The following is a 25,668-nucleotide window of genomic DNA, read 5'->3' as shown; positions in this document are numbered from 1 at the left end:
TTCATGTCCTCTTTGATTGACAATTATCGAAACAGCTCCCTAATAGCCTGAATTAAATTTGATGATGAATTATGATATATTGAAACATATCCACATTGCTGGCAGTCTCAAAGCATATTAAGATGGATTAATTCCAGTGGCCTGATTGCAGAAAGGTAAGGAGGAAATGGTTGGGGCCCTGAAAGAGATATTTGTATCATCTTTAACAACAAATGAGGTGCTGTAAGTCTGGAGGGTGGGTAATGTTTCATTTGTTAGAAGCACTCATGGTTTATGATGACGCTATTGAAGGCGAGCAACAGCTTACTGGCAGTTCGAAAAGAAAGAACTTCAACAAAAATATTATTAGTAACACCTTTTCTGAAGTAAACTACGGTAAACTATTACCGCAAACAATGAAGAGGAGAGTGAAGGCGAAGCAACTTTGATGGATCCAATTGGTTGTGCTATTGGTTAACTATTGTTGGGTGAATTTCAGATGGTGATGAGGTGTACAGGAGTGAGATACATCAGCTGGTTGAGTGGTGTAACAACAATCTTGCACTCAACTTCAGTAAGACCAAGGAATTGATTGTAGACTTTAGGAAGGGGAAGTCAAGGGCACACACATCTGTCCTCGTCGTGAGATCAGCAGTGGAAAGGGTGAGCAGGTTCAAGTTCATGGCTGTCAACTGCTCTGAAGATTCTGGCACCAACATATCAATGCAATTACAAAGAAGGTACAGCAGTGGCTATATTTCAATAGGAGCTTGAGTCGTCTTAGTATGACACTAAAGACACAATTTTCTACAGATTTATCTTTCAGAGCATTTTAACTGGTTGCATCACCGTCTGGAATGGAGGGGCAACTGCACAGGATTGAAAAAAGCTCCTTCCTTCTGGTAGGCGCTTTAGATTACTGTATGCCAGGACAAATAGGTACAAGAACAGTTTCTTTCCGTATGCCATCAGTCTTATGAACACTTGAATTTTAGTCTATTATAAACCAAGTGCACCTGTACATACACAGGTATACCTCATTGTATATAGTTCATGATTATTTGCACTATTGCTTTGTTTGCTTTTTGACTCTGTACAGCGAGAGCTCAGGGAAACCAGCATCAAATTCCCTGCATGTGTCCACATACTTGACGATAATAAAGGATTCTGATAGTTGCAAATTCAGTCAGCTCCATCACAGGCACTAGATTGTCCACCATCGAGGAAATCTTCAAAAGGTGATGTGATAATCATCCATCATTAAAGATCACCATTACCCAGAACATGCCCTTTTCTCATTGCTACCATCAAGGAGGTGTTGCAAGAGCCTGAAGATGCAAACACACAGTGTTTCAGGAACAGCTTCTTCCCCTCTACCATCAGATTGCTAAATGGGCAATGACCCATGTACACTACCTTGATTATTTTTGCTCTCTTTTTGAACTACTTATCGTATAGTGTTTTTACTACGTATTGCAATGTACTGCTGCCACAAAACAACAAATTTCACGACACATGCTAGTGAACTGAAAACTGATTCTGAAAAAGGCTGTACATTACTGAACGTGGGGATCTGAGACTTTCTGAGTGACATTCAGCCTGATGTTGAGAAGCTGAATCAGTGCACCAAGCCCATCCGTCTCATGGAAAGATGAAAAAGCAATGAAGTAGTGAGCAGTTGAACTAATGATGTATGCTATAAAATTGTTGATGAATTTTTTAAAAACTGTAATTAAATGAAGAAAATTTTATTTGTAGCTTTAAATAGATCTTAATACGTTTGCAATTATTTGTCACTGCTTTGGATTTACAGTACCTATTTTCTTTCACCATGCATTGTAAATCAAAATTCTTTATAGTGTTTTTATAATGGCTGGAACAGGTGAGGCTGTGCTGGGAAATTAGTCTGGGTGCCAAGGGTGTAGTAATCCAAAGAAGTTTGGGAGCCATTGATCTAGATGAACTGAGGAAATAGGTCAAGGAACAACAGATGAATTTAACTCAAATTTAAGTGCAAGGTGTTACATTTTGACGATGAAACAAGGGCAATACTTATATTAAATGCTAGGCCCTGGAGAGTGCTGTAGAACAAGACCTACGAGTATAGATATATACTCCTGTGAAAGTGGCAACACAAGTAGATGAGGTGGTGAAGGTGGCATCTGGCACTTATGTCTTCACTGGCCAAGGCATCACGTACAAGAGTTAGGATACTGTATAAGTCATTTGTAAAACCACAATCAGAGCATTATGCTCAGTTCTGATCACCCAGCTCATAGGAAGGATGTTACCAAGCTGGAAAGGGTGCAGAAAAGATTCACAAGGATGTTACTGGGACTGAAAAGCTTAAGTTACAAGGAAGATCTGGAGAGGCTGAGATTCCCCCCCACCCCCACCACAAGCAACATAGATAAGGTGGATGGTCGCAGTCTTTCCCCCATGGTAAGGTTAGCCTAAAACTAGAGGATATAGATTTAAGGTGAAAAATTTAAGAAGACACTTGAGGGACAACATATTCCAGCACACAGCGACTAGTGGGTATATGGAATAAGCTGGAAGGTGGAAGAAATAGGTTCAATTCCCATGTATAAAAGATATTTGGATATCAAAGATATACATAGATATCAAAGGACATGGGCAAAATGCAAGCAAATGGGACTAGTTCATCTTGGTCAGCTTGAGCTGGCCTGAAGGGTCTTTCCCCATGCTGCATTACTATGTGTAGAATGGAGATCTAGCAGATTAGAAAAAAAATGATGAAAATTGGTTGGTCAGTAGAATTCAGAGTAAATATCATTAGAACCATTCCCATGAAAGGACTGTGAATCTTGCCTGAATGAACAGTATGACCTTCTGTATTATATTACACTGGTATTTTTATTGAAGATAAATGAATAGCAGATTGCATGGAACAGTCAACCATGGCCTTCTTTAGCCTTTGAGATAATTAAAACATGTGCACTCATTTATTTGATAAACAGCGATATAACACATCCTTAAAAGACCAAAAGCAACACACAACAGAATGATCCAGTTACTCCTTTCTGCAAAATGCTACACATAACTTTGCACAATCATTACTGAGTCTGTGGGTAAACAACCAAAATCTACTGGAAAATTTACTTAAATATAAAGAAATGACCCTCTCCTTCATGCTAGAGTTACAACAGTCAAACACTTTTTTATCAATTATCTGGAAGATGCAACTGGCAATTGTGAAGAATGGCACATTTTCTCAGCTTGTATATCTGGAGCCAAGTTATCCAACTGAGCAAATTGAATAGAATAACACCTAAATTGCAAGGTGTTGCCAACTGCTTCTTAGGAACATTGTGTCTGAACTGACATTACTTGCAAGTAGATAAATGAGCATTTGTACCTTCCTGTGATGACGTGCTTAAGAAAAACTGAACCAATTCTAGCAAAAAAAACCCATTCTTTTCAAATGTTCTTTTCTGGGATTGAAAACTATATTTTGAATTCCATTTTAGAAACACAGAAAACCTACAGCACAATACAGGCCCTTCGGCCCACAATGCTGTGCTGAACAAGCACTACTTTAGAAATTACCTAGAGTTACCCATAGCCCTCTATTTTTTTAAGCTCCATGTACCTGTCCAGGAGTCTCTTAAAGGACCCTACCACCGTCGCCGGTACAGAGTTTGTACAGATCTTAGTCCCAACATTTTCCTGGATAAAGCAGCACAGGTAGTTTGCAGAATATGTTTTAACAGAAAAAAAGCCCACTGATATTCTAAGCTGACCCACACACCCACAATTCTTTTACACATTTGAAGAGTCTATGTTTTTGTGCGCTTTGATTTATGAACATACAATGTATGAAACAACCTGCATTTATACATACATATAATAGCAAATTGCTCTTTGGTACTTCACAGGAGAATTATTAAACAGCCAGTTGGAAAGATTTAGCAAGGAGATTCCAAAGCCAAGGTCCTTACAGTGGGAAACATGGCCAATAATGGAAGAATGATACATGTATATAATATATTCATAATAATATAATATATTGAGGGATAATCAGTTTGCCAGAAATGAAGGTTTAAAGATTACATAAGGGGTCATAAAGTGAAAAGAGATCACAGACAAAGAGAATCACAGCCTGGAAGGATCTGAGAACTTTTGTGAGCATTTCAAAATCAATTTGTTACTTACATAAGATTTAATACAGATCAACAAGCTGGTGACTGGCACACAGGAATGGTAGTATTTTAGGATATCAGCTTAAATGACCACAAATTTCAAAGTCAATTTATTATTAAGTATGTATATGTCACCGTATACTACCCTGAGATTCACTTTCTTGCAGATATTCACAGCAGACAAGGAAATACAATAAAATCAATGAAAAACTACACACAAGACTGACAAGCAACCAATGTGCAAAAGTAGACAAACTGCACAAGCATCAATAAATAATTAATATCAAGAACCAGTTACAGGGTCCTTGAAAGACAGTCTATACGTTGTGTTCAGTTTAGTGTTGAGGTGAGTGAAGTTATCTAAGCTGGTTCAGGAGCCTGAATGGTTGAACGGTAGCAAGAATACAACATGGCCTGGATGGTGGGAATCCTTAATGATAGACACAACTTTCTTGTGGCAGTGTTCCTTGTAGATGTGCTTAATGGTGGGAAGGCTTTTCTTGGGATGGACTGGGCTACATCCACCATTTTTGTGAGCTTTTCCCATTCTTGGCAATGATGTTACCACATCAGGCCTTGATGCAACCAGTTAGCTAGTTTTCATAAACCATTTTAGAAAGGACTGCACAAGGAGCACACTAGAATAGTTAAGTTTTGAGGTAATAAAAGGCATGGATAAAGGTTTCAACAAAAGGTACAACGAAGATATAAACAGGCAATCTTGGAAAAGGACAGCAAAACACTTTCATGCCAGTGTTGTGGTCAAATATTCAAAGTATGTATAAATTATCTAACCTTGAGATTTGTCTCCTTACAGACATCCACAAAGCAAGAAACCAAAAGAACCCAATTTAAAAAATGAAGATCATCATCCAATGCACAGAGAAACAGAAAAATACCCAAATCATTAAACAATAGAAGCAAGCAACAGCATTCCAAACTGAATTGAGCCCTTAAATCGCTATCTCCGGAGGAGATGGGAGTAGGCCCAAATCCTCAGTCTCAGTTCTACGTATTAGCGAAGCAAATCAGCATGAAGCTTGCAGAAATGAAGCACAGCGGCCTGGGCAGCCTTAATCCTGTGAAGAGAGGAGCAAACATCAAGGGAGAGCAAGTGAAATCGGCCCAAACTTCACTCCCCGTTCCAACAACTTGCCTTTCCAGTCTATCTGCTAGGCCACTGTTTATATTGTCCAAACAGCAGATCGTGCTTTGTATTAGGAGCCAGCCCCACTGCAGTGATGTGCTCTGGGCTTAGACCTCACCATCCAAACTGAAGCTTTTCTTGATCTCTCTGAATCAGCTCAGCATTCAGAGCAATCCAACCTCGCACCCAGGATACTGGGACGGGCATCAAAACTCCTCTGGCTTGACGAATCACTCACTCCAACTCCATCTGCGACCGTGTCTCGAACACTTTATATTTTGACTTTGAAATGCAGCAGCATGGCTCATTCCTACAATCAGCTTTACCTTTGCTTGCCTCTTCATTGTTTCCAGTGATAGTTTACCACAATTTACTTCAGAAAAGGTGTTATTAATAATGTTTTTGTCAAATTTCTTGCCTTTTGACAATTAGTAAGCTGTTGCTCGCCTTCAGTAGCGCCATCTTAAATCTGTATCCTGGTTGAAAATATGTTGTGAAATATGCATCAAATATTGCAAACACCATCTCAACTTCTGATAGTTTCCAGATTAAAAACTAGAATTTGGCATAGGGACTGAAAATTAACGGCGTCGATCTTCTAAACATTTAGCTGGAGTAAACTCTTGCCATGCATTTCCAGAGAGGGAACAAAATACCTGACAATTTAGAGACAGACAAAGATCTGAAAGCAGAGTTAGTGAGGCTAGTTGAATGTTGTCAGAGTAAATGGGAAGTGTGCATCATTTTTGAAATATTTGCTGAGTAACAGCATGTGGATGAAAAAAGCTGGAAGTCATGATGCACAGTTATTTCATGGGAAACCAGGAACAACTGTTGTGACCTTCTTTGCTGACACTTCCTGCAAATGTGCTGGTTTCCAATAGAGCTATAGATGACAACAGGAACCAAGATCTAAAAAAATGCTGTCAGTCTAGATTAGTAATGTATTGCCTAAATGTTGGACTCCATTTTCCTCCTTGGGAATTCCTATGTAGGCTTTTATTGTATAGCCATTGAAGAAAAACTTGCTTTGTAAATCCAATTAGAGGGAAAAAAAATCTGATAGCCAATTTAAGACTAAGAGCATGATTTACATGTTATCCAATCTTCTGCAGCTTACTTTTCTCAACTTATCAATGTCTCAGTGATTGAATGAATTTGCCTCCAAAAGTTGTTACAATCTAAAATCTGCACAATATATTAGCCATCATTCTCTGTTATTAAGTAATTTGGGAATGAAGCCATCAAGAAAAACAAAAATCACCTTTTAGCCTATACTTCTCTCAAAACAAAGTTCCATATTAATTTTCACTGATGTCCTTGATAATGCTATTGCCTTCCAGTTTAATTTCAATTATTGATTTAAATTGGTAATCTTAAAATTAGATTGAGACAATGAGTTATGAATGGCCTCCTACAAGATTTAGCTGAATTATTCCTCTTTAATTTATGGGTAATCACACCATCCTTCTCCTTACAATTACATGTATATGCAGCTAGCACATTTCCAATAACAACTTCCCTATTTTTAACACACGCACCAGCATCAGCTCCCAAAGTCATACACCATGATTGCCAGATGATTTCTTAGTCTCGCTACCTTTCTAAATAATACCATTGACAAGTATGATCTTACTTTCACATAAATTAATAATATCCATTACTGCTTTCAGCCCTTTGACCACTTTGGTGCAATCAAGCTGCCTGGCTGCACGGTTGACTAAATTGCAACATTTTTCAATTCAATCTGAACAAATTGCTTGAATGCAACAATCAACTGTAAAACATGTTTCTTTGCCATTGATTCTCCCCTCTTTCCTACTCACAGACTCAACCAACACAGATACAATCCTGGAAGGCAAAATACTGACATTTTAAAACTTCACATTACTTATTGTCAATATTGGTAACCTTCACCATATTATCTAGTTTTATTTGTGATAATTGCAAAATCCATAAACTTAATGACTTCCAAACTCATCATTCCAGCATCCTCTCCAAGGCCTTCTCCCAGCCTCCATTACTTTCATTTCACCCAAATTGATACCAACATTTTTAGTGCATAATATCATAATCACCTATTGCATCCACTCTCACAAACCTACACTACAGCCTGGGTTCTGAAGGAATCACATTTACAATTCTTGTCAGCTCATAACCATGCTCTACTATATCCCCTCTCTTACACTGCCCCTCATATTACATTCACTTCATTTTTAAATGTATTTGTCATTTATATCTCATATAGTTGCTGGCAGGACCATTACATGTCTCAGTTTGTACTTTTGGGTCACCAATTCTGGGTTTATTACCATCTCAATCTTAAATCAAACATTGAGTTTAGTCCTCATTTCCTCCTTTCCAAAATGGGCTCCATTTTCTTATTACTTATTTGTAAAATGTTAAGACCAGTCACATGTATTGTAGCAATGGCACTACTCACAATTTTATACTACAATGGTCAAACACATTACTGGGAACATGATTAATTAATTACTGTGAATCTACCTTAACAATAGATTGGTTAAAAAATTAAATCAAATTTATTTTACTTCAAATGATAAAAAGTGTACAATAAAACTCAACAACTTTGGGACATACTGCAAGATCTGCAACTACAAGTAAACATAAAGCTAAAAAAAAACTATTGACTCTTTCTGATAGGAGTCACAGGTTTTCTCTCCTTTGGAAAATGTTGATTTACAGTAACATACATTTTATCCCTGTTGCAACAATGTTTCTAAAATGTAACTTTTTTTTGCAAATCAAGACTGCTTCAAGCATCACATAAAAGCACTGCAAGTGCTAAACACAAAAAACATTCACAATGGAAATAATCAAGAAATTGCATATCCAATTATCATTCTGAACACAATTTCATTGTGAAACTCATAAAAGTACATTTCCAATTGAAAGATGATTGTGTAGTTTGTATGCTTCAGCTGACAAAAATAATCTAATTAAAACTTTAAATTCTTACAAGGCTCAACTAGATGGACACAGGGCAGTTTATTTTCCCTCCAGTGAAGAGTGTAGAACTAGAGGTCACAATCTTCGGGGTAAATGGTGGGCCATTAGATCTGAAAAATCTCTTCACTAAGGATGTGGTCATTCTTTGGACTTCACAGATAGTCATAGTCATAGACATACTTTATTGATCCCAGGGGAAATTGGTTTTCATTACAGTTGCACCATAAATAATAAACAGTAATAGAACCATAAATAGTTAAATAGTAATATGTAAATTATACCAGTAAATTATGAAATAAGTCCAGGACCAGCCTATTGGCTCAGGGTATCTGACCCTCCAAGGGAGGAGGTGTAAAGTTTGATGGCCACAGGCAGGAATGACTTCCTATGACGCTCTGTGCTGCATCTCGGTGGTATGAGTCTCTGGCTGAATGTACTCCTGTGCCCACCCAGTACATTATGTACTGGATGGGAAACATTGACCAAGATGGCATGCAACTTAGACAGCATCCTCTTTTCAGACACCGCCGTCAGAGAGTCCAGTTCCATCCCTACATCATCACTGGCCTTACGAATGAGTTTGTTGATTCTGTTGGTGTCTGTTACCCTCAGCCTGTTGCCCCAGCACACAACAGCAAACATGATAGCACTGGCCACCACAGACTCGTAGAACATCCTCAGCATCGTCCGGCAGATGTTAAAGGACCTCAGTCTGCTCAGGAAATAGAGACGGCTCTGACCCTTCTTGTAGACAGCCTCGGTGTTCTTTGACCAGTCCAGTTTATTGTCAATTCGTATCCTCAGGTATTTGTAATCCTCCACCATGTCCACACTGACCCCCTGGATGGAAACAGGGGTCACCGGTACCTTAGCTCTCCTCAGGTCTACCACCAGCTCCTTAGTCTTTTTCACATTAAGCTGCAGATAATTCTGCTCAAACCATGTGACAAAGTTTCCTACCGTAGCCCTGTACTCAGCTTCATCTCCCTTGCTGATGCATCCAACTATGGCAGAGTCATCCGAAAACTTCAGAAGATGACAAGACTCTGTGCAGTAGTTGAAGTCCGAGGTGTAAATGGTGAAGAGAAAGGGAGACAAGACAGTCCCCTGTGGAGCCCCAGTGCTGCTGATCACTCTGTTGGACACACAGTGTTGCAAGCACACGTACTGTGGTCTGCCAGTCAGGTAATCAAGAATCCATGATACTAGGGAAGCATCCACCTGCATCACTGTCAGCTTCTCCCCCAGCAGACCAGGGCGGATGGTTTTGAACGCACTGGAGAAGTCAAAAAACATGACCCTCACAGTGCTCGCTGGCTTGTCCAGGTGGGCGTAGACACGGTTCAGCAGGTAGCCGATGGCATCCTCAACTCCTAGTCGGGGCTGGTAGGCAAACTGGAGGGGATCTAAGTGTGGCCTGACCATAGGCTGGAGCAACTCCAGAACAAGCCTCTCCAGGGTCTTCATGATGTGGGTGGTCAATGCCACCGATCTGTAGTCATTGAGGCCGCTGGGGCGCGGCGTCTTCAGCACAGGGACGAGGCAGGACATCTTCCACATTACAGGAACCCTCTGGAGCCTCAGGCTCAGGTTGAATACATGGCGAAGTACTCCACATAGCTGAGGGGCACAGGCTTTGAGCACTCTGGTACTGACACCATCCGGTCCTGCAGCCTTGCTTGGGTTGAGACGTTTCAGCTGACTTCTCACCTGTTCAGCTGTGAGCCCGTGGTGGTTTCGTGTGGGGAAGGGGTATAGTCATGAGAGCACGGTGGGGGACTGTGAGGAGGGGTAGGAGGGGAGAATGGAATATGTGTTGGTTGGGGGCCGATAACAGATGGCTCACGTGGGGGATGGGCAGGGGCCACAATGTCAAATCTGTTAAAGAAGTTCATTGGCTCTGTCCACACTGCCTTCCGCTCCTCTGTTGCTAGTTTGTCGGAACCCAGTGATGGTCATCCCCCTCCAGATCTGGTGGGCTGTGGAGACTGAGTTCATTTAAAACAATACATTTCTGGATATTGGGGGGGGGGGGAGATCACGGAAAGCTTAATAAGGTAATGCAGAAGGTAGAACAAAAGCCATGATCTTGATAATGGCACAGCAGGATTGAAGGCCAAATGCTCCTAATTCTCACATTCCATTTGATAAATATTAATTGCCAATGGTCAACCAGCAATATTCAACCAAATTACAAGCAGCAAAAGGAAAACTGATTGGGATTCTCTGAAACAAACATACTTTGATTCTTTCTTTCCCTTCTCACTTGCTCTGCAAGCAGTTCAGCTATGGTGCCCTTGATAGAATGGCAGCCCTTGGTGGTTAAATATTTTCATCCCTGACTGTTGATTTAAGTAGCACACAACATGGAATAGAAGGTGCCAGATTAGATTCCTTGGTCCAAACTGAACCAACTTATCTGAGCCATAAATGGTTCTACACACAAAGAAAAATACACCAATGGTTCCATTCCCAATTGCTGTCAAGTGCAGTGGATGCTGATGGAGGATACAACTCTGGCCAGCTATGAGTTTCTATCCTTTCCCATATTAAGCAACATACCAACACACACTGATGCATCAAGAATACCAGATCATCACTGGTTGGCTCTACAATGTAAGCCTGCGTAACCAGTGCATCAGGTAGATGCGATTTCACATGGTTAATGACCTCATCCACTCCTGAACTACTTGACATCAGATGTATTTTGATACTTAGCAAGAAAACCTCTGCAGGTACAAGGAAAAGACAACTCAACAATAAAATTGAAAAGGAATTTATAGGAAGATTATACTTGGCTGCAGATAATGCAAAAAAATGCTAAAAGTAAAGTTAAGGTTTTATAAATTTCATCCAATTTAAACTTTTAAAATGCCAGCTTGTCGCGTAGTGGCATCCTCATCGAACTTTGAGGCGATTTGTCCCGGGTTGGAACCCGGCCGGCTTCTTGCACACTTTCCATCCTTGCTGGATTGAGTGTCGAGCTAGCAACACAGCCTCATTAAAAATAGACAAAAAACGCTAATGGAACTGCATGATTGCTGCCCAATGCACCACAAGGCGTGGAAAGGAACAACAAACTCTTTAATATATTTTTCCCAATAAATGGAGGTTTGGAGGGCAGAGTTTAATAAGCAATTAGATTTCATGGCCTGAATTATTTAGAAGTGCTTATCAAATACAACATGTTCTGCACACAATTCCATAAAAAAAACAAGGTGGTCTCCTGTGGCACTGGTAAGAATAAGGAAGTACAGTCAGATCTTTTTGTGAAATAGGTTACAGGACAAAGAATAACTGGAGCAGGGTACAGAGAAGTACAGCCATCTGTTCCTCCCAGAGCAAATGGGAAGGTGCCAGAGGTCCCTCATCACTCTACTCCATTCCACCCACATCCTGCTATCGTCTTTCTCAAGATAATTTAGTTTCTATTTTAAAAACCATACATTATGCTTCTACAATTATAATAAATAGATACTTCTCGTGGTTAAATAACAAAACAATTTCAGAAATAGATAGAAGCAGCCGGAGCACTGGAGTGGGTCTGCAGTGCATTTTCATGAGCTGGGTGGCACAAGTTAGGTACTCCAGTGGTAGTAGGATAATCCATAACAATTTTAAATGCAAAAAGATGGAGCAAAAAGATTAAAGGTGACATGAAAAATTTGGACAGGAAATGAAACGTTTAATAAAAGCTGATTCCTTTAACATGGGGTAAATACTTCCCCGTCCAATTTTGTGCTTTGGCATTGCCGTTGCCCTTTGCTTTCCTCTTTCCCTTTGACTTCATCACATTTGCTTTACAAAGAGAATAGCAGCCATCAATAATTCCAAACTACAGCTGTTGGTGGCTGAAGCAGTCAGCTGTGACTCAATTAGATTCATTTCTTGTCTCAGAAAGTCATGATTCAAGTCTCATGCTTGAACAGAAAATATCAAGCTGAGTGTTTTAAAGGAGTATTGAGGGACAGTTACACTATCAGAGGTGTCATGAGCTGGATGAGAAATTAAACTAAGGTCTCATTTGCTCATAAGATGGACAAATACCTTCAACAGTATACTTCAAAGGGAATGCAAATGCTCTCTGGAATTCTGGCTAATATTGAGCACTCAATTAATCATTGAAAATAGAATACTTGGCTAATATTACATAGCTGCACTCGAAAACTTGCAAAATGACTGTCAGGTTTCCTTATATTTCATAGCTACACTTCAAGTGTACCTCACTGAATGCAAAGTGCTTTGTGATTTTTATCTTTTAAGCTTCATTAAGGTGGGCTATGAATGCAATTGTGGCCTTTAGTGTCCCTTTTTCTATCTATGCCCAATTACATATTTTTCCCATCCACTGACTCTCTCCAGGCACATGCCAAAATGTTCACATATATTGTCTTTTCACTCCCACGGCCATTTATTCTTCTCCCTACTCTCCCATCACCTAAATCACAGAATGGCTAAAAGTTTTCAATTGTGCACTTTCAGAACAAATGGGAACTTGCCAGAGGCCTATTCACCACACTTCTCTGTTTGCCACCTCTCCCCACATCTCATTTGTCCAATTTACTCAAGACGACTAAAATTATGCTTATATATTTTAGTGATAATTTGATATTATTGATAGCTCAACAGCAAAACAGATGAAATTAACTTTCAAAACCCATTTTTTTTAAACAAGATAAAGCCAGTTATGCCTCAACAAAATTAGCATTTCTCTCTTCAAACTGTTAACAAAATAACTGAGATAACTGGGTTCAAAGATTCAATTTTTCTTTTAAAAACCCTGAGTGTTAACCTGTCTAACTCTAACTTTTCTGCTCATGCTTTTGATCTCCTGCTCCGCTGTGGGACACAGATGCGTGGGCCAAGAAGCCAATGCACTTCCCTTCCAGCCACTCAGCTTTATATGAATGAAATCACTGACTCTATAATTAAAATGGTGAGAATGGTATATTTATTTATTCCTTTAATCTTTGATTCTAATTTATTTCTAGCCATTTGCATTCTAAAAAATATTTAAAATTATTTAAACTATTTTAATTGTCTATCATATGACCGAGGAGATCTATGCCATTTAAATAAGGTAGTATTGTACAGGGCAGATGGGTAGGTTCATTGTGTTACTGTTTGCTCATTCCACTCATCTGGGGTTACACACGTTCCCTTGGGAGTCATCCAAAGTCCTACTTAGCAGGTTTAAGCAAACTTGGACTATGGTTTATCACCAGCTGAAAGAGATTTTGAGGGCATCCTTGAATGGTTTTCTCTGTCTTCTTGACAATCACATGGCCTGCCTATCAACACCAGCTGAATATGATCTGATCTTCGGTGTTGGGGACGGTGACCTTAAAGAGGATGTAGACATTGGTTTGATTATCCTGAAAGTGGATATGGAGGATTTTACACAGGTAGTACACGGAAATGCTTAATGCAAGCTGTCCGCAAAACAACGCAAGCTGTAAGCTAGAGATCATTGGTGCTCAGTTACAATCTTTGAGCACTTTTCCTCAGACAGCCAAAGACTGAAGATGCAGAGATGCGTTGGAGCCAATGGCATCTTTCAACAGCTTTATTTTCACAGCTTTCATTGGCCTTTGAGATCAGGAAAGTGAACCACATTTTCCCGAGTTTTGCTCACTCATTTTTAGTTTTTGAGAATGATGGTGTAAACCGAGAGCAGAATAGTGAAGCTTTGTTTAGTGCAACTATTGTACGTAAAGCCACTTAGCTACTGGAGCAGGAGACAGAAAATGCATCAAGGGATGTGAAAGTGGATTTCATCATGGTTGCCTACCCTTGCTTATGAGTGGATACTGAGATATACAAAACAACCCTGGATTTTACCATGGATCTTCACAGGGGAAACTGTCCAGAAGAGCAAGGTTGCTGAAGTAGCATTAACCTGTTCACAGGTAGACACAGTGTTCCCGGTGAACCCTTGTGATTTTGTACAAGACCCAAACACCACATGCATCCCAAACTTTGCCCAATTGCCACTAACAGCATACACCCATTTCAACTAATCCAAAAGAACTATGAAACAAAAAAAAAAGGTACGGCCAAAAGAATGGGAATTAGTGCAACAATAACTGCATTTAATATGATCCAGCCCACTACATTAACAAACTGGGTGGAGAATACAAGCATTACAGCTGGTGAGTAAATCGTGCTTATTTTCTTCTCACTTGAGACATCTAGATCGAGCTGCAGCACAACTATCCCAGCAAAAAATCTGAGGACCAATTTTTCTTCAAATTATTTTGTAGAGCCAAACAGAAAAATGCGAGGAGATAAATATAAAATTTTTGTTGCTCTACAATTCTTAATAAGCTGCAAAGGCCTCAGCATTAAATGCCACACCCCAGCCCTGCACTAACATGATGAGCAAAAGATCAGGGGATAAACAGACAACTGTGTGAAAAGTTACCTTATACAGTTTTAGGATGGAAGCATTTTGTGGTCTCAGATCCTGGCAAATCCAAGAAAATTGAGTACCTACAGATATATCTAGAATACAAAATACAAATTCAGTTTCCTCTCGGTTGATTTAGAACAAGTCTTTTAGAAGAGGCTACTGCTTTCAAATTAAATCAATGTAATAGGTAAATTTGAACCAAAGTGTTGGGAAAATCTTTATTTTAGATAGTAAGGATTTCAATGATCAAATACTGTATAAAATTTGTGATTCAAAGTATACAAAACATTTTTGAAGCATGTATAGTGCCACTCAGTGACCAGTGGCTGTAACTACAGCTTCCACAGTGCTGTGCCATTACAAATTCATTGAGAAGCATTACTATAAAGGGCTGAAAATTATTGCAATGAAAATGTGGTAATTGGATAATAAATGCTCACCTCGTCAACAATGACAATGAAAGTCCATTCAGTTTCATTATTTAAGAACTTCAACATGATTTGCATCTGGCTCAAGACAATATTAGATATTTATTGCTCTTGTGACATACAAAGTTTCCGTATTGATTGCGACAGTTAGATTTCAAAAATCTTTTTAAAATTCCTTGTGGGACAGAGGAGAACTGATTTTCATCAACTGTCATGGAAGCCTGCTGTACTTCTGCTCAACAAGGGCCTCTTCTTTCCAAAGTTCTGCCTGTTACTCTGTAACATCTCTTTCCCAATTGTCAATTTTTCCCTTCCTAACATTACTCTCAAATGTTCCTTTCCCACAATGGATAGGGAGCATCTTCCTTTATTTCCTCTTAAATTGGGAAAGTCTGCAAGATGGTCAGCTCTGGACCTGAAACTGTCTGCTGAGTAAGGATAAACACATAATGGCAAAAGAAACATGTACCTAATACAAGGTGGTCATTTTTGCAGAAACCTGAACTGACATCTCTCAAGATTTAACTGCTTAGACTGAAGTACCAATGTGTTTGAAAGTAATTATCTAACCAATAATTTGTTTACTTACATCAGAAATGTTTCATCTAGAATGGCACTAGAAAAAATCTGTAGATGCTGAGTATCAGAATTATGAACAGTAAAGGCTGGATCATACTATATAGGTCAGGAACCAATCATGGAATGAGAAATAGAATTAAACTCTTCACATCTGACAAAGGGTATTTGATTTGAAGTGCTAACTTTGTTTTGCTTTTCACAGACACTGCCTGACCCCACACCACCAGGTCAAAGAGCAGCTACTTCCCTTCAACCATTTGGCTCGTGAACCATAGATGTTAGCAACACTATGACCATTTTGATGACTTTGAACTTAAATGTACTAAACTTTTTTTGTTTTGTGTTCCTCGTAAAAAATTCTGTATAGTTTATGTTTTTTCTTGTGAATGCTGTAAAATGGTGCCATGTGAGATGTGAGGTCTAAGAGCAAGTCACCTTTCTTGTGATAGCAAGACCCCGCTGGACATTGGTGGTGTGGAATGCTGTAAGTCCAATCCATTGGTTTATTGGCAAACAGCGGGAGTGGACAGTGGGATAGCTGTGTGGTCTCGGTCACATTGTGGACGAGGCCTCAAGCCGTGGTGCCACTTGCTTGCAGCCGCACGGGGAAAGCAATGGAGTCAGGCGATCCACCAGGGTGCCGGAATCAGTGTGACGCAGCGTCCACACTGGAGTTGGTGCTGGCTCAGCAGATGACAAGATATATTGTGTGCTACTGCAAACTGCTGCAACATTTATGGACTCAGGGACTTGGTCGATATTTTTTGTGTGACTGTATTTTACTGTTATCTTATACGTGGCTCGTGCTATGTATGACTGCCCGTATTATGACTTGCACCTTGGCCCCGGAGTAATGCTCTTTCATTCATGAAGATTTATATAAGGTTGAATGACAATCTTGAACTTGAAGTGCCTGAGATGCTGCGATAAATAAATTTTAAGCCGCCTTGTGAACATGTGTACTTGTGCATATGTCAATAAACTCAACTTTGACCTGCTGAGCACTTCCAACATTTCTTTTTTCCATGTCATTAGATATTGGTGAAATAATGAGGGAAGATACAGATTCATAGAGGCAATCCACACAACTTATCCAAATTTGGAAACTTACTGTCAAGAGCTGGCAGAGTTTCCCTAACCCACATACATTTCCCATGACCAGGGCAAGTAAAAAGGCAAATTTTTTGGCCCTTCTTCTTGGAAGAAAACATACAACATAAGATCAGGGATAGGGCAAAAGACCCCTAGAGCCTGCCTTATCTGTACAACTCCCCAGTAGGTCAAAAATCTATCTTGGGCTGAATAAATTCAGTCATCAAGCATTCTCAGCTCTCTGAGATACAAAATTCCAAAGATTCATGACCTTCCACGCCCCCTACCCCCACAAGAGAAGAAATTCCTCATCTCCTGATGACTCAACTTAACACATGAAGACATAAATTCTAAAATCTTGATATAAACTTTAAACACCAAATGCTGTGAAGCTGAAGGTGGAAAGAACATTGGAGTGAAGAAATCTGTCCACATTTGGTGGGTTATGCTCATATATCATGCAAATCACATCCAGTGACAACAATTGACCCTTTTATTTGCTGCTACAATGAACTATTTCATACTTACCATGCAGGCTTCTCTGGCTTGGACTACTGACGGATCTTTTTCTACAATGGTTTTATAATCCTGCAGAGCTTCATCAAGTTTTTCAGTTTTCTCATACAGCTCTGCTCTCCTCAGGAAAGCACGAATGTAATTGGGATTTAATTCAATAGCTACAAATTGGAGGGGAAAAACAATTTGTGATTGAGCAAAAAAAATTCAAAATATTCAATTTCATAGAACCTAAAATTGCAATAAGAGGCTGTCCAGTAATGCAATTAAAATAGGATAAGCATTTTACAATTCAATGTCAATTTCGATAATACTTTGTCATGAACTAAAATTAAAATTTACCTTTGGTACAATCAGATATGGCATCTTCCTTATTACCCTAAGAGGTAAAAAAAAATCAAAATAACATTATTAATATTTTAATCAGCTTTTACAACATAATTATTCTCCAGCCCAAGATCATTATAACTTGTTGAAATTATTTTATAAGTTTCAAATAGATCTGGCACAAAGAAGTTAACAAAATTCGAAGTAATACTATACAAACTCAAAACTTTAAAAATAAGATTACATCACCCGGTGTGGCAGTTTAACAAAAAAATAACTCCTCTACTTGCTCCTGCAGGAACCCTCAAATTGCAATCAGAGCTCACTAGACTTTCATTACTTTCTATATTGCCTGCTTGAAATAAAACTTAGTAACTTTGAAAAAATCTTCATAGCTAATACTTGTCAAATCCAAAGAGAGAAAAAAGAATGATATGATACATTTAAAAACGCAAACAACGGGAATTCTGCAGATGTTGGAAATTCAAGCAACACACATCAAAGTTGCTGGTGAACGCAGCAGGCCAGGCAGCATCTCTAGGAAGAGGTGCAGTCGACGTTTCAGGCTGAGACCCTTCATCAGGGCTAACTGAAGGAAGAGTGAGTAAGGGATTTGAAAGTTAGAGGGTGAGGGGGAGATCCAAAACGATAGGAGAAGACAGAAGGGGGAGGGATGGAGCCAAGAGCTGGACAGGTGATGGGCTAAAGGGATACAAGAGGATCATGGGACAGGAGGTCTGGGAAGAAAGACAAGGGGGGGGGGACCCAGAGGATGGGCAAGGGGTATATTCAGAACTACAGAGGGAGAAAAAGGAGAGTGAGAGAAAGAATGTGTGCATAAAAATAAGTAACAGATGGGGTACGAGGGGGAGGTGGGGCATTAGCGGAAGTTAGAGAAGACAATGTTCATGCCATCAGGTTGGAGGCTACCCAGACGGAATATAAGGTGTTGTTTACCCAGACGGAATATAAGGTGTTGTTTACCCAGACGGAATATAAGGTGTTGTTTACCCAGACGGAATATAAGGTGTTGTTACCCAGACGGAATATAAGGTGCTGTTTACATATTATTAACATATTATTCTCCGTAACTTCCGCCACCTCCAACAGGATCCCACCACTAAGCACATCTTTCCCTTCCCTCCTCTCTCTGTATTCCGCAGAGATCGCTCCCTACGCGACTCCCTTGTCCATTCGTCCCCCCCATCCCTCCCCACTGATCTCCCTCCTGGTACTTATCTGTGTAAGCAGAACAAGTGCTACACATGCCCTTATACTTCCTCCCTCACCACCATTCAGGGCCCCAAACAGACCTTCCAGGTGAGGCAACACTTCACCTGTGAGTCGGCTGGGGTGATATACTGCGTCCGGTGCTCCCGATGTGGCCTCTTATATATTGGCGAGACCCAATGCAGACTGGGAGACCGCTTTGCTGAACACCTACGCTCTGTCCGCCAGAGAAAGCAGGATCTCCCAGTGGCCACACATTTTAATTCCACATCCCATTCCCATTCTGACATGTCTATCCACGGACTCCTCTAATGTAAAGATGAAGCCACACTCAGGTTGGAGGAACAACACCTTATATTCCGTCTGGGTAGCCTCCAACCTGATGGCATGAACATCAACTTCTCTAACTTCTGCTACTGCCCCACCTCCCCCTCGTACCCCCATCTGTTACTTACTTTTATACACACATTCTTTCTCTCACTCTCCTTTTTCTCCCTCTGTAGTTCTGAATATACCCCTTGCCCATCCTCTGGGTCCCCCCCCCCCGTCTTTCTTCCCAGACCTCCTGTCCCATGATCCTCTCGTATCCCTTTTGCCTATCACCTGTCCAGCTCTTTTGGATCTCCCCCTCCCCCTCCAACTTTCAAATCCCATACTCACCCTTCCTTCAGCTAGTCCTGACGAAGGGTCTCGGCCTGAAACGTCGACTGCACCTCTTCCTAGAGATGCTGCCTGGCCTGCTGCGTTCACCAGCAACTTTTATGTGTGTTGATATGATACATTATCAGGCTTGCTTCAATCTAGCAGATACAACCTTTGTAACAGCAATATGTTTATTGCACAGACAAACCAATGCATTCTCAATGGTATGCTATGGAAAATGAATCCAAATAAGAGACAGCAAATAAGACATCTTAGCAATTGCATAAGACTGAAAGGAGGAGAAGATGGCGGCGCGACAGCAGTGCGCACGGCCTCTCCGGTGATGAATATCTGTTATCTGTTAAGTAGGGGACCATGCACAATTCTGATTTGATGGAGACAGACGTGAGAGTACAGAGGAACATCTGGAAAACTTCTGAAATGCCCGCTTCGCTGCCGCTGCTACTGTGTGGTAACCAGAATCTCCGGAGCAGAAGGCCCTGAAATCCTCGGCTTTGCTTGTTTCTGCGGCTGGGGTGAGGTCGAAGGCATTCCGCAGAGGATGGCACTCAGGAGGCTGTATCGGAGGGGCCGGTCGGAGGCTCGAAGTTTCCGGACGGACGGACTCAGTGTCGGCTGTGGTCTGCTGCTTCCAAGGCATCGGCAAGTTGACGGTGCCTGAAGGTTTATGGCAGGGAGTTTCTCCCTTTTGCCGCCTGCTATCGGGAACTCAGGAGTCGATCGACTCGGGGACTTTTGAGACTTTTTTTTTACCGTGCCCATGGTTTGTTCTTCATCAAATTATGGTGTTGTTTTGCACTGCTGTAACTATATGCTATAATTATGTGGTTCTGTCAGTGTTAGTCTTTGGTTTGTCCTGTTTTTCTGTGATATCATTCTGGAGAAACATTGTATCATTTCTTAATGTATGTATGCATTTCTAAATGACAATAAAAGAGGACTGAGTGTTCTCATAATCTGAGATCGACAGTGATGTCTTTTTTTTTGTCAAGTCATTAAGATCAATCCTAGAAGCCAATTGCATAAACCAACAGAACAAGGAACCAATAAGGATTTGGCTAGGTTAATTATCATAAAGCTGAAACAATGAGAACAATACATTCAAAAAGTAAACATATTCACAATGGAGGATGTCTGCAGTATACTGGACATTCAAGAACATCAGGGAAGTGAAGTTTGTGCAGTGAAAATTACAACTGAGAAGGTGCTCAGGAAGCTTATGGTCTGAGAGTGGATAAATCTTCTGAACCTGATGGAATGCATCCTCAGATTCTGAAGGAAGTAGCTGGAGAGATTGTGCAGGCATTAACAATGATCTTTCAAGAATCGATAGACTCTGGCATTGTACTGGATGACTGGAAAAATGTAAACATTATTCTGCTATGTAAGAAGGGTGGGAGGCAGCAGAAAGGAAACTATAGACCTGTTAGCTTGATATCAGTGGTTGGACAGTGGTTGGAATCAATTGTTAGGGATGAGATTATGGACTACCTGGAGGCGCACGACAAGATAGGCCAAAGCCAGCATGGTTTCCTGAAAGGAAAATTCTGCTTGACAAACCTACTGCAATTCTTTGAGGAAATTACAAGCAGAGTAGACAAAGGAGATGCAGTAGACGTGGTGTACTTGGATTTTCAGAAGGCCTTTGACAAGGTGCTGCAAATGAGGCTGCTTAGCAAGATAAGACCCCATGGAATTACAAGGAAGTTACTAGCATGGGTGGAGCTTTGGCTGGTCGGCAGAAAACAGAGAGTGGGAATAAAGAGATCCTATTCTGGCCGGCTGCCCATTACCAGTGGAGTTCCACAGGGGTCGATGTTGGGAATGCTGCTTTTTACGATGTATGTCAATGATCTGGACTATGGAATTCATGGATTTGTGGCTAAATCTGCTGATGATACAAAGATAGGTGGAGGAGTGGATAGTGTTGAGGAAATAGAGAGCCTGCAAAGAGACTTGGATAGTTTAGGGGAATGGGCAAAGAAGTGGCAAATGAAATACAATTTTGGAAAGTGTATGGTCATGCACTTTGGTGGAAGAAATAAACGGATAAGACTATTATTTAGATGGGGAGAGAATTCAAAATGCAGAGATGCAAAGGGACTTGGGAGTCCTTGTGCAAGATACGCTAAAGGCTAACCTCCAGGTTGAGTCAGTTGTGAAGGCAGCGAATGCAATGTTGGCATTCATTTCTAGAGGTATAGAATATAAGAGCAGGGATGTGATGTTGAGGCTCTATAAGGCATTCGTGAGACCACACTTGGAGTATTGTGTGCAATTTTGGGCTCCTTAATTTAGATAGGATACACTGACATTGGAGCGGGTTCAGAGAAAATTCACGAGAATGACTAAAGGAATGAAAGGGTTACTGTATGAGGAATGTCTGGCAGCTCTTGGACTGTGTACCCTGGAGTTCAGGAAAATGAGAAGGGATCTCATAGATACATTCTGAATGTTAAAAGGAATGTTAAATTTCCCATGGTAGAGGATTCTAGAACAAGAGGCACGACTTCAGCATTGAAGGACATCCTTTTAGAACTGAGATGCGGAGAAATTACTTTAGTCAGAGGGTGGTAAATCTGTGGAATTTGTTGCCACGAGTGGCTATAGAGGCCAAGTCATTGGGTGTATTTAAGACAGATAGATAGGTTCTTATTAACCAAGACATCAAAAGGAATGGGGTAAAAGCAGGGGAATGGGGATGACTAGAAGAATTGGATCAGCCCATGATTGAATGGCAGAGCAGAATTGATGGGCCGAATGGCCTACTTCTGCTCCTATATCTTATAGTCTTATATTATAATAATTATCATTTATTCCTGCAGCACTTTTGTGAAATCAAGTTTAGGGGTTGATGTAGCATGGGAAACACTATGATTTGCTCTGTGTGACCAAGTGAAACCAGTTTATCTCAATCTCGATTTATATGTCAGGAGAATACTTAAATCACTGAAAAATTACTGCCAAGTCATTATTAAAATTAAGAGTCAGGGAGGCCCATCTGATTATACAAATACTTTTCCAAACCCTTCAGTATCAATCTTTTCCATTTGCAGTGACAGTACTTAAGTGAGCAGCTTTGGAGTAGCTTAACAGCAAGGTCCTGTTTCTGCCTGCACATTTTCTGTAGCGGTGGACCTTCACAAACAGAAAATAAACTAGCAGCTTCTCACTTCATCACCCCACCCCACCCACCTAGCTTCACCTATCACCTTCTAGCTTGTACTCCCTCCTTTCCCCCCACCCTTTCATTCTGGCTTCTTCTCCCTTCCTATCTCATCCTGAAACTTCAACTGTTATACATTTCCATTGGCACTGCCTGACCTGCTGAGTTTCTCCAGCAATGTGTGTGTGAAGCTCTGGCCTACAAAGTTTGTTCTTTTCTATGGGAGGACTTCGGCTTTACATCAGTGAAATTATGCAACTCATTTTCATTATTCCCCAAGTCTGCACTATTGATGCACAGTGGAGCTCGTGCTTACACAGGTAGAGGGTTAAAGGTACACTCTGTGGTAAAGCACTTCTGATTAGATAGTTTCATTCTTGGCTGGACACAAAGAAATCTCCAACAGGTAGATCTTCTATTCTCAGATTTTCTTCAGGATAAAGTCATTACATGGCAGCTGCTATTATCATTTTACTGTTTTTTATTTTACTGGGTGAAAAGTGCATGATAAAAGGTCCATTACTAGTTTCAAGTAAGCAAGTAACTTGAAGCAGAACTTCAAAAAGGTATGTAACCATGTCAAAAGGGTCCTTTTTCCAATTCTGATGAATAATGTCTAGCCTTTCCCAACTCCCAATTCAACTGGCAAAAATCACACATAATTGAACGGCACCACTGATTTCAGCTATATAAGTAACTTATTCAAGTAATAAACCTGCTACCAACATAACTGTTCAATTTTTCATATGGAATCTATCCTCACCCATATCTACAAACCCATGGTCCAGCACACATGTAAACATGTCTAAAAAACAATCTTGCAGATCACATATAGACACAAGTGAGAAACACTTACCAGTTTCATTCTAGCAGCTGCTCTATTGGAATAAAGAATAGATCTATCTTTCTGGTGGCAGGCTGGGCAAATACCAAGGGCTTCTGTATATGAGTTCTCAGCTTCAGGATACTCTGCAAGTAATAGGAATAATATTAGTCATGACTTCTTTCCATTTAATAGCAATGTACAAAGTTCAAAGTAAATTTATTATCAAGGTATACATTTCATCATATACAACCCTGAGAATCATTTCCCTCCGGACATACACAATAAATCCATAATAGAATATTAACCATAATAGAATTAATGGAAGACCGCACCAACTTGGGCATTCAACCAGTGTGCAAAAGACAGCAAACTGTGTAAACACAAAAATAAGTAATGATAACAATAATAAAATAAATAAGCAATAAATATCAAGATCATGAGGTGAAGAGCCCTTGAAAATGAGTCCATAGGTGGTGGGAACATTTCAGTGATGGTGCAAATAAAGTTGAGTGAAATTACCCACTGGTTCAAAAGGGATAATGACTGTTCTTGGACCTGGTGGTGAGATCCCTGAGGCTCCTGTACCTTCTTCTTGTTGGCAGTAGGAAGAGAGCATGACCGAACTGGTGGGGGCCTCTGATGATGAATGCTACTTTCCTGCAACGACGTTTCATGTAGATATACTCAATGGTGGGGAGACCTTATCCTTGATGGACTGAGCCATATCCACTACTTTTTCTGGGATTTTCTATTCAAGGGCATTGGTGTTCCTGTACCAGGCTGTGACACGCCAGTCAATATACTCTCCACCATATATCTACAGAAGTTTGTCAAAGTTTTAGAAGCCATGCTGAATCTTCGCAACTCAGAAGAAAGTAGAAATGCTGCCTTGCTATCTTCGGAATTACGTTTACATGCTAGGCAGAGGACAACTCCTCTGAAATGATAACACCAAGGAGCTTGAAGTTGCTGTCCCTCTCCACCTCTGATCCTCAAATGAGGACTGGCTCATGGATGCCTGATTTTCTCCTCCAGAAGTCAATAATCAGCTTCTTGGTATTGCTGATATTGAGTGAAAGGATGTTGTTGTGGCACCAGCCAGATTTTCAATCTCCCTCCTATATGCTCATTCATCATCACCTTTAAAATGGCCTACGACAGTGTTGTTGTCAGCAAACTTGAACATGGCATTGGAATTGTGCTTAGCCTGTTAGGGCGTATTCTGACTGGGGTCTGCAAGTGAGGAATCAAAGGATGAAGTGCACAGGAATGTATCGAGGCCAAGGTCTTGAAGCTTTTTGAGGGGATGATTGTATTGAATACCAAGCTGTAGTTGATAAAAAGCATCCTGATGTATGCACCTTTGCTGTCCAGATATTTCAGGGTTGAGTGAAGAGCCAATGAGATAGCACCTGCCATGGATCTGTTGGCAAATTGGAAAAGATCCAAGTTGCTTCTCAGGCAGGAGTTAATATCTCTCAACACCAACTCCTCAAAACATTTCATCACTGTGGATGTAAGTACTACTGGATAATGGTCACTGAGGCAGGCTACCATGTTCGTCTTAGGGACCGGTATAATTAAGACCTGCTTGAAGCAGGTGGGTACCTCAGACTGCCAAGCAAGAGATTAACGATCATAGTGAACACACCAGTCAGTTGATCAGCACAGGTCTTTAGTTCTTAGCCAGGTGCCCTGTCTGGGCATTTATAAAGAATGTTATTAATGTTTTGCAGACTTGGATAAAATTATGTTGATTATTTTCTGACTTCCTTTGACTTTGTTGTGTCCATTCTGAAAACAAATTTTTGAGTTGAATTCCCCTTTCTTCACAATGCCTATTCCTCTACCCAACCACAGGGTTCTGACAGGGGTCTCAACACATGTTCCATTTTCCACACTTCTGTTCTCATCCAACTTCTTCCCACCCACAGCATGAACACAGTTCTCCTGGTTTTCAACTTCCATGAACTGGTGGGATGGATCATCCACCATTAATTCTGCGGCCTTAAATAAGATGGTACTGCCATGCTCATTCCCCCCACTCTGAAAGGACTTGTTCCCTTCATGATTTTGTGGTTCCACAACAATCACCCCCCTTCTCAAGCAGCTGCTGGGGATCTAAACACCTGCCCTTTAATATCTCCCAATAGTTCAAGCAGCAATTCAT

General features: G+C 40.5%; 1 protein-coding gene across 4 annotated transcripts in view; it reads right to left on the bottom strand.

The window, feature by feature from the left end:
- ttc1 (tetratricopeptide repeat domain 1) overlaps nt 1–25,668 on the bottom strand; it is a 73,151-nt gene that overhangs the window by 36,876 nt on the left and 10,607 nt on the right. For 3 of the 4 annotated variants that reach the window (XM_072263685.1, XM_072263683.1, XM_072263684.1), the window contains exons 4-6: nt 23,529–23,641; nt 17,629–17,665; nt 17,299–17,447 (exon numbers count right to left, since the gene is read on the bottom strand). In XM_072263685.1, the coding sequence (XP_072119786.1) occupies nt 17,299–17,447; nt 17,629–17,665; nt 23,529–23,641 (299 nt within the window). Of the gene's footprint in view, nt 1–14,683; nt 14,764–17,298; nt 17,448–17,628; nt 17,666–23,528; nt 23,642–25,668 lie in introns of all 4 variants that reach the window. The other variant, XR_011886617.1, reaches the window with a different exon arrangement.

Source organism: Mobula birostris, chromosome 7, assembly GCF_030028105.1.
Source record: "Mobula birostris isolate sMobBir1 chromosome 7, sMobBir1.hap1, whole genome shotgun sequence".
Taxonomy (NCBI): Eukaryota; Metazoa; Chordata; class Chondrichthyes; order Myliobatiformes; family Myliobatidae; genus Mobula; species Mobula birostris.
Note: the sequence above shows the minus strand (reverse complement) of the source record. Positions and strands in the feature narration are given on the sequence as shown.